At 27.1% G+C, this 9758-nt stretch overlaps 1 protein-coding gene across 3 annotated transcripts; it reads left to right on the top strand.

Annotated features, from left to right (window-relative positions):
• The first annotated feature begins 3186 nt into the window (after positions 1–3186).
• LOC149894761 (uncharacterized) lies at positions 3187–9437 on the top strand. 3 transcript variants are annotated; one of them, XM_090083305.1, is made up of 4 exons: positions 3187–3415; positions 7692–8001; positions 8179–8275; positions 8955–9437. In XM_090083305.1, the coding sequence occupies exons 1-4, from the start codon at positions 3357–3359 to the stop codon at positions 9344–9346; spliced, it is 858 nt and encodes a 285-aa protein (XP_089939431.1). In that variant the 5' UTR covers positions 3187–3356; the 3' UTR covers positions 9347–9437. The 3 variants fall into 3 exon arrangements, with proteins under 3 accessions (XP_089939431.1, XP_089939437.1, XP_089939443.1); XM_090083311.1 differs by lacking the exon at positions 3187–3415 and adding an exon at positions 5056–5181; XM_090083317.1 differs by lacking the exon at positions 3187–3415 and having other exon boundaries at positions 7730–7909.
• Positions 9438–9758: the final 321 nt, after the last annotated feature.

Raw genomic sequence — 9758 nt, 5'->3', positions numbered from 1 at the left:
CGCTTTCTTCTTTTTTCATATTCTTGTTTCAAATAATTGAATAAAACAAAAACAACTTATATTTGCAAGCTTTTGTACTTTTATTTAACTAGTTAAATAATAAACGTTCACAAATATTTTTGTTCTTTACTGAAAGCAAATAACAATAATAAATAAAAATTCTTAGTTATTTCATAAAAATGATCCGCAATTTTATGAAAATTTTTTTACTAAGCATAACAAATACTCATACAGATTTGAACAATTAGTTCATAAATGCGAAAAAATCGAAAACTAACGAGCCTTTGCTTTTTAAAACATTCAAAAACATTCTAAACTTGCACGAAGTTATTTTGTTAATAATCAAGCATAATTTTAGATATTGTTATCAATTTGTTTAAAGAAACCGAGTTCAAACTGACTATCATTTTTTTTTTTTTTTTTTTTCATTGATGCCAGGGCCGGCTCAACAGCGTGGCCAAGCACCACTTGGTCACAGACGCCGTTTCAAAGGGGGCGCCAAAAAAATAGAAAATCCAAAATTCAAAAACAAAAAAAAATTAAAAATAAATATAAATTAAAAATAAAATAGTTTTTAGATTAAAATTTCAATTTTATAAAAATTTTTTTTTTTAAAGAAAATTTTTCGTAATTGTGGGAACTCTAAAAAGCCAGTTTATACAGTACTACTGGTATAATCCACATTGAACAAGTTTTTGCATAATCAGTTCAACTTTCTTTACAGTTTAAATGCCAAGGACATTACTGAAGATGAAATGCTAAAAGATGCATGGATTTAGAAAAATTATTATGTTGCAATGAGTTGAAAGATATCTCTGGAACTGACTTGTATGAAGAGATGAAATATTTGCGAAATTATTATAAGGGAAGCTACTCTCCAAGAAATATTTTAGAATTTATTTGTTCAAACAATTTGAATGCAGCTTTGGGAAACTTATTTGTCTCTCTCAGAATACTTTTAACTCTACCTGTATCTGTTGCAACAGCAGAGAGAAGCTTTTCTAAGATGAAGTTAATCAAAACGTATATTCGCTCAACAATGACACAGGATAGAATGGATGGTCTGGCAATGTTATCAATAGAACAAGCAATTGCAAAAGAATTGGACTTAGAAGATATGATTAAATCATTTGCTATTGTAAAAGCAAGTAAGGTTAAATTGTAAATAAATATTGAAAGTTAACCACGAATGTCCATAATGCGATTTATTTTTTTTATAAAAATAAATCGCATTATGGACATTGAAAAATGGCCACAGACGCCATATAACCTTGAGCCGGCCCTGATTGATGCGAATGATTCAATTGAAACTTTGTTTTTTACGTAGGTTAATTTCGCATTTAAAGAGAGTATGTTTATTCAGATTTAGTATTTAAATAAATCATTCTTTAACATTTTATTGCGCAATCATATCAATTAGTATAATTAAGTAAATATTAAGTGGGAACTAATGTCGCGGAGGAAATTTTATTTCGCACATCAATATTATTTCGAAATATATTTTCCCCCGGAAAGTAGATTTCGGCCGGGGGGAAGTTTTATAATGGGGTATATTTATTACGTGACACCGACTTTCAGTATTTTACGACTTACGTTTCATTCGAACATACCCTGCTTAGTTTCTTTAGCAAACGAAGGAGTAGAAATACTAACAAAGGAGTAGAAATAATAACAAAGAAGTCTCGATGTTTGATTTTTTACTGAAGTTATATTTAAATAAATTTGTCTGTTTTTTTGCGCCTTTGGTTTGAAACTTGATGGCTAAAAATAAATTTCAATTCGATTAATTTTAAAAGAAAACTTTTTTTCCTTTTCCTTTAATTTCGAATTCCATTCGATTGCGCGCGAAAATTTATTACTCATTTAAACTGTTGTTCTCCATTGTAGATAATATTTTGTTTCAACTTCGAGTGATGTTGACGTGTACGAGAAAAATTAGGAAATATTCCTTGAACTCTTAATAAAATTCTAGTTTCTTAAGATTTTTGGACTTCTAGTACTTGTTTCTTATAAACATTTCTCTTATAAAAAAAAAGATAAAAAAAAAACGTTAAAAAATTCAAAATTAGAAACCAAAATTTTACATAAGCTAAATATCACTTCTTAACGACGTAATAACAGTATAAATATATATAATGAATAAATAACAGTATAGTAAGCTTTTACTCAACTTGTCCAAAGAGGCTTGTAAAATAAGAAAAGAATAATCTTCAATATCAATTTCTTCTTTATCTTTTGACAGACTAAAACACCTAAAAGATTGTAGAGTAAAAGCGGGTCAAACCGATCACCGAATAATAAAAATCAAGTAACTATTATTTTTTCAAATTTTTTAACTATTTTTCTTAAATAAGATAAAAAATACCAACAAGCACATTATTAATTATTTTTTTTTTTTTTTTTTAATTGTTTTTGAAAATATGAAAGTCAGAAGAAAAAAAAATATCGCTTTTGGCAGAGAGTCTGTTAAAACCGTTCAATAAAAAATACATTTAATAAATTCGCTTAAGTGCCTAATTTAAAAATTCACATACTACTTAATAAAGGAATTTAAAGTAAATATGTGAATGATCGGTTTTACCAGAAAGAATTTAATGTTAATTTTTCATACTTTTTTGTCTACTTTTTAATTATAAAACGAAAAAAAACTATGTAATCGGTATCAAAATTAAATTTTCTACAAGATAGAGGAAAAAATTATTTTTTAACGAATTATGGTTTCCGAATTATTACGATAGCAAATTAAAGAAAAAAGCAAATTTTTACAACTCTCTTTTAAACTTTTTTAAAAATAAAATGACTAAAAAATGACTTGGATTTTATTTTGACACATTTGAATAGAGGAGATGATTCTCTTTCTTCTGGTGTTTTTTTTTTTTTAAATATTCCTATCAGTTCCGGTTTTATTTAAATTTTTCGATCAGTGATCGAAAAAATAGTACGATCGGTTTGACCCGATTTTACTCTAAATTTGACAAATATTGCGTTTGAAGAACGTTTGATTTGAATTAAGTGCTTGATTAATGAAACTGAATAACATCAATATTTAAAACATACGTTTAAAACAGAATGGTTGTCGTAATAAAAGTTTTTAATTACGCACCTTCTTGATACGTTTGTACACTCATGCATATATGCAACTCATTTGCTCAAAAATGACGTCATTGAAGAAAATCTTCATTTTGAGTGCTACACAATGGTCATTTTTTCCGGATTTCGCGCAAAAACCTATTTACTTTTTAAAAACAGCACAAATTTTTTTAAATTTGAGCAAAATAATTAAATAACAGAAATTTATTTAAAATTAAAGAAAAATAAACAATTTTGTTATAGTTCATAATTGATAAACATTCTGAATGAACATGTTTTCCGAACTGGCATTGATGGTTCCTTTAAAACTGCAATTATTTCTGGCGTAAGTTCTGTTTTAGTTGTTTATTTTATTTTTTTAGTTGTTTATTTTATTTTTTTGCACTTTTTTTGTATCTTGATGAGAAGCTTCAAGAATATTTGGATCACTTATATTCAACCTACGACAATCTATCTTCAGTATCCTTCTGTCATGATGATTTTCTAGAATGCTTTTGAAGAATACTTCTTAGAAATTTTTTTTTTCCTTCGCTAGGTTCCTCATTTGACCTTCATACTGTAACATCATTTTTACAGTATTCTTCCACCTTTGAAGAGAGTTTTTATTCATTAAAACATTTATCTATTGGCAACATTACACGCTCTAAATTTTGGTTGCCAGGTGCAGCGCCATATACTTTTTCAAATTTTTTCAAAATATTTTTAGATATAAATTTTTTTTGATAAAAGTGCGAATTTTGCGCAAAGATTTTAAAAATCTCTATCCTTTAATTTTTAAGTAGTTATTCATCTTTTCATCATAATTTTGTTAAATGTCATTTCAGTTGTTATCATTTTATTATTTTAAGTAACATTATTAGAGATGCACGAAAGATAATTTTATTCTATGATTTTTTCTAATTTCGCACTTTAGAAGTTTCCCCAGCAAGCAGACAACGTTGAAACAACGTAGAAATAACGTTGATCGACGTTGATCAACGTTATTTCTACGTTGTTTCAACGTTGTCTGCTTGCTGGGTCTTGACCCCTGTTTCGCTCTTCATAATTAAAGTAAACCATTTTTAAAATTGATCACGAATTTACAGATCAACTTAAGTCACTGAATAAATCTTGAATGTCAAGTTTTGGTGATGCTATATTTTCTTTCTCACCAAAAAAATTTAATTTTTCTTACGCAACAAGCTTAAATCAAAATTAAGATATTTTGAATCAAATTGTCAAAACCATTAAAGTATTGAATGCAGCAAATTTTTTCTGAACAAATTTTTTCTGGATTACAGCAAAACAAACGCTTCACTTATAAAGTTGACATAAAAGATACATAACACTATTAATGCAAAAGAACTAATACGGAAGAAAATGCTGGTAAAGTTTCTTTACTGTTGACTTACAAATGACCTTTGTAAACCACAATTTTAAATTGTAAACTGCAATTTTAAAATTTAAAACGTTGTGGAACAGTTTTGAAATTCCGCAACTTTAAAATTTTTTAAAACAATCAAGAGCTATCTTGAACAATTGAAAGCTGTATAAATATATCTAATATCTGTGTAACTGTTTATATAAAGCATTATTCTCAAAGAAGTAAAGTTATTTTTTGTATATCTAAAGATAGTAGTATATAATGTCGCACAAAAAGTGATACTAATGTGCAAAAGGACATGGACATCTGGACCAAAACATGAATATCTGAAAAAAAACCCAAAGCGATGCCCATTAACAAATTGGACGCCGAAGAAAATATATTATTCATTTTGATTCATTTTTTAACACATTCAGGATTATTTGCATACTTTATTTTCGCCCCGAAATTTCATAGAATTATGACGCTGAACTCACGTAGCTCAAATACATTTAACTAAAAATAAGATTAAATAATTCATGAAATCTCTTTTTAATCATTATTAATTAATGCTAAAATCAAATATTTAATACAAAATTACAGTAACTCTGATAAAAAATTATATATGAAACGAAATAAAATAATCTTCAATATCAATTTCTTCTTTATCTGGTTTTTGCTGAGTTTGGGGGTGTTGGTTTTTAAAAATTTCATTAATTTGTTAACAAAATAAAGTTGCAGATGACTTTGTAAGATCTTATTTTCAATATATATATATATATATATATATATATATATATATATATATATATATATATATATATATATATATATATATATATATATATATATATATATATATATATATATATATATATATATATATATATATATATATATATATATAAATATATTAATATACGTTGATTGTGAACAAGTTTCAATAAAATATTTTATTTTATGCTTTCACTTCAAATTTCCCTGTTAATCAAATAATACGCCTCTTGGTTTTTAGTGAATGAATTTTGATTATTTGTGAACTTTGATTATCAGCGGAAGTTCGTTATAATACGATACGAAAGTGCGAGATTTCGAGATTTCCAGAATTCGATACAAATGTGCGGAAGTTTATTATAATACGATGCGAATGTGCGATATATAAGATGTGCTTAATTTTAAATAGCGTTGATTTGCAGCTAATCTACAATTATGACAATTATCAACCCTAAATTGCGTAATAATGTCAGTTATACAAGGTTGTTGATGTAATGCAACAAAAGTAAATAATGCTGCTTGCTTTTGCTTCAATGTGCTTAACTAAAAAATTTTCTTCTCTCAGAAAATAAGCTTTTTTTTTTTATCTACCTGGTTAGATTCGATTGGATATAAATTAGATAATAGAGCTGATAAGGGCATTAAATTGATTTTATTTTCATCAATGCTTTAACTGTGCAAACTGATTGAGCAGAAATTCTAACTAGTTGAAACTGCAATCAATCGTTTTAATCAATCAGCATGTCTGCTAATAGAATCATGCAGCTCTTTAGTGTTTCTATATAGGTGCGTTGATTAAAATTACCTGTATAGATATTGCACAAATCTACCTTATTGAAATTAAAGCAGCACTATCAACACTTCCACCGCCACCGTGCAACCTTCGAACGACAAAGCGATTGTTGTTCTTTTTAAATTTAAAAGTTTTGACGGACGTTTTACAATTCTTATTTATTACCTCTAAGTTTATTTTATCACTAAAATTTCTTGTTTCCATTATTCCCTAGACAACTTTATCCTTATATTATTCAAGGCTTTGCGTTTACTAGGTTTGCAATAACTTAACCTTGGGTTCGCTATTAGCTGATGAAAAAAGAAGAGTATTTTTTTGCTTTCCATATTTTTTTAAATTCTTGACATGGAAAAATGAATTAACCAATCATTTTTAATGTGTAAGTTTTTTTTAAACTACTGTTTATATAAGAGAATTTTTAAAACTACTGTTTGTATAAGAGAACTTGCAAAAAGCACTAAATTCTACAAAAATGATTTTGAGAAATCGAGGCTTTTTCTACGTACACAGTATTTTGTACTAATTTTAAAAAAACACTTCTTTTTTAAACTCTAAAAACACTTCTTTTTTAAACTCAAACATTTCAAACTTAAAATATAGCTGAAATAAACAAATTGTATTTTTGTAATTTTTTTTTTCTTTTAATTTTCTTTTTCTTCTCATTTTACCTTTAAAGGTTACTTATTATACCGTTTTATTTTATGTAACAAAAACTTAATTTTTATTCATTAAATATAAAGTTATCAAAATGAAAAACTTTGAAATCTTGAACAATTTGATGAGTTTACAAAAAACAGTTTTTTTAAACTTAGTATTTGGTGTAACCAAATACTAAGTTAAAGGAAATCTTGTTAGTTTTTGTTGAAACTACATATTAAAATCTTGTTAAAACTATGTTATTGGGAATCAATATGCATACTTAGCTTAAAAAATACTTTGTTGCAACTTGTCTCATGACGAGTTAGGAGACAAAATAATGTTTAAGCTTTATTTTAATCATTTTAAAGGCCATTTCCAACGCCTTCTACTTAGTAAAATCAACTGAGTGAGAAAATTGAATGACAATATCAATAACTTTTTATCATCCCATTCTCACCTGGTTGGTCTAGGTGACTAAAATATTTTGATGAGAATAATCATTACAGAAGTCTGCCAGTGGAAAATGCGTTTGAAAAATAAATGTTAAATCAAAAACAAACCAAGATATTTGAATTGTCGCATGAAAATTTTTTCATTTAAAAACATAGATACAAGTTACATACTCATTAGCTTTTACGTGGATGCTGCCAGTAAGTCAGATATAAGATTTTTTTAACTCGCATTTTAAACCACATAAGTAACTGTTTTAATTCAAAGTCAATTTGTGTACGCAGATTTTTCAGCCAGGTTTTAAAACTTGGATCTCTGAACAGTGGAATGTGTCTACTTTCACCCATTACGTGAAAGTAGATACATTCGCACTCTCGGGTCACCTAAAAAAACTTTTGTTTAAAATGTTAAACAATTTTTTATATTAGATATAAAAAAAACTGGCTGATAAACTTTTTCTTATAAAAAAAAAGGAAAATGAAATAAGTAAGCTAAGCAATTATTATATAGACATAAATTGCTCTGAAGTGACAGATTATAGTTAATAAAGCTTTTTTTTCTTTATAATAAATTTGATAATTTCTTTTATTATATTAAATGTAGCTTACTTCTTCCATTGATTCTCAACTGCCTTCAAACAAATGCCATTATTACTCGTTTGCCGTGTGTCTCCTACGGAGAATTTCAAGTTTCGGAAAATCGTTATCAAGTTGGCAGCATCATTCAAACCATCGCCTCAGCTTCAAAATCTGATTGCGCAACGTCATGTATCACCCGCAACGATTGTCTTCTGGTTAACTACAACAAAAACGAAATTTATTGTGAGTTGCTATCATCAGTAACCAATGAAGTGTTAGATAACAACTTTGATAGTTTATATACAGCTTTAGTGGACAATTCAATTGCGAATAAGGTTTTTATTTCACCAAATATATAGTCTTTCTGAATAAACCAACTGATTATTTAGCTTTTACTTGAATAAGTGATATTTTCAATTTGCGGAATACGCAGTGCAAGTCAGTTATTGCAAAATACTTAAAGTTCAGTCTTTGTTTAAGAAACTAAATCCGATGATTTCATTATTTATTAGATTGGACCAATTTGTGAGCGATTTGGTATATGTGATACCAACAAATGGTGCCGAGATGTTTGCGATGTCGGAAATAAACATAACTACGTTTGTTTAGGTGAGCATACATACAAATCTGTTTGTAATTTAAATTTTTATTCTTTTATCATTTAATAAGGTAAAAGCTTAGAAAACTTTAGAACTAAGTTTATAAATTTTGTGACTGACTGAAACCTCCTTAATTATTAAATTACTTTGAAATATATTTCAATTTTTTTTTTATTAACATCATTTTAAATACTCATTTTGATAAATTCTAGATAGCATTTTAGATAAATAATAAACCAAATAATATGTAAAAAAATTTTTTTTAAGAAAAATGGAAAATAAAATAAGTAAGTCAAGCAATGAGACATAAATTGCTCTGAAGTGGCAGGTTACCTATTACCCATTCTTCTATATTACTACATATCTCCTATATTGATTTGAAATTTTTGATTAAAGATGAAAGCTCTATTTAATGTAAAAATTTTTATTAAACATGAAAGCTCTATTTAATGTAAAATTTAAAATATTAGTTTTCTCGAAAGAAAATTTCAGAATCCATATTTTAAACTTTAACCTTTAAACTTTCATTAGATAATTTTTTTTTTTTAACTTTTTATATTCGAAAATTTACATTAGGAAAATTACATTAAGCTCTTAATACATATATTAATGTCTGAGAGTATTTTTAGGGAGTTAAAGGTTTTCCTCGTTTTTTGAAAGTATTTTTAATGTTAGTTTTTCTCAAATAGATAGCCGAAATGCTGCACGAAGTGGCGTAGCCACTCAGTCCTCCACATACTCATCAACTCATATCGCATCCAATAGTATCGATGGCAATTATAATACTACTACTCATACATCATTAACGGTGGGACAAGTAAACTGGTTAAAAGTTGATCTGACTTACATTTTTCAAAAAGGGGAAATAAAAGTTTTCAATGCTTTAACAAGTAACTGGAGGCTGAATGGATTCCATTTGGAAATCAGTGTAGATGGAGTGGTCTATAAACAGATTGCCACACTGAGTGGAGATTTTGAGCAATCTTTTAAATGTACAGAAAACTTCCGATTTGTTCAGATTGCCAAAGTAGCGGGAAGCGACGATTACCTTCACGTCCGAGAACTAGAAGTTTGGGTTTAAACGAAATTTTTCACGGTTATTTTTATTACTGATAACTTATCAATCAAAATATACATTTTGTTTTAAAATAAAGTTTTCAAAAAAAAAAAAATTAAATATTCGATATTGGATTTTATATGTAAAATTAAATATAACCATAATAGGAATCAAACTTGGTATAAAAGTGAAAAATTAGTTTTGCTTTTACACGAGTGAAGTAGGTTTAAGAAAAATTAATGTTTTGAGTTTTCTCATAAAGTTTTTTACGGTAGTTGTCTTGATTTGGAAATTCATATTTTGGGCAGTAAATAGTTACTTTAACTTATGTTTATCACAATTTTGTGTGAATTTAAAAAGGAGAGGAAGTATTGGCTACAATAGAAAAAATGCTAGCGAGACGTTAGGTTTTAGAGAAAGTTTTAAGAAAGTTAAT

This window comes from Hydra viridissima, unplaced genomic scaffold, assembly GCF_058129835.1.
Source record: "Hydra viridissima isolate aposymbiotic clone 2 unplaced genomic scaffold, HvirCarnegie_v1 scaffold_1, whole genome shotgun sequence".
In the NCBI taxonomy this organism is placed as follows: Eukaryota; Metazoa; Cnidaria; class Hydrozoa; order Anthoathecata; family Hydridae; genus Hydra; species Hydra viridissima.
Note: the sequence above shows the minus strand (reverse complement) of the source record. Positions and strands in the feature narration are given on the sequence as shown.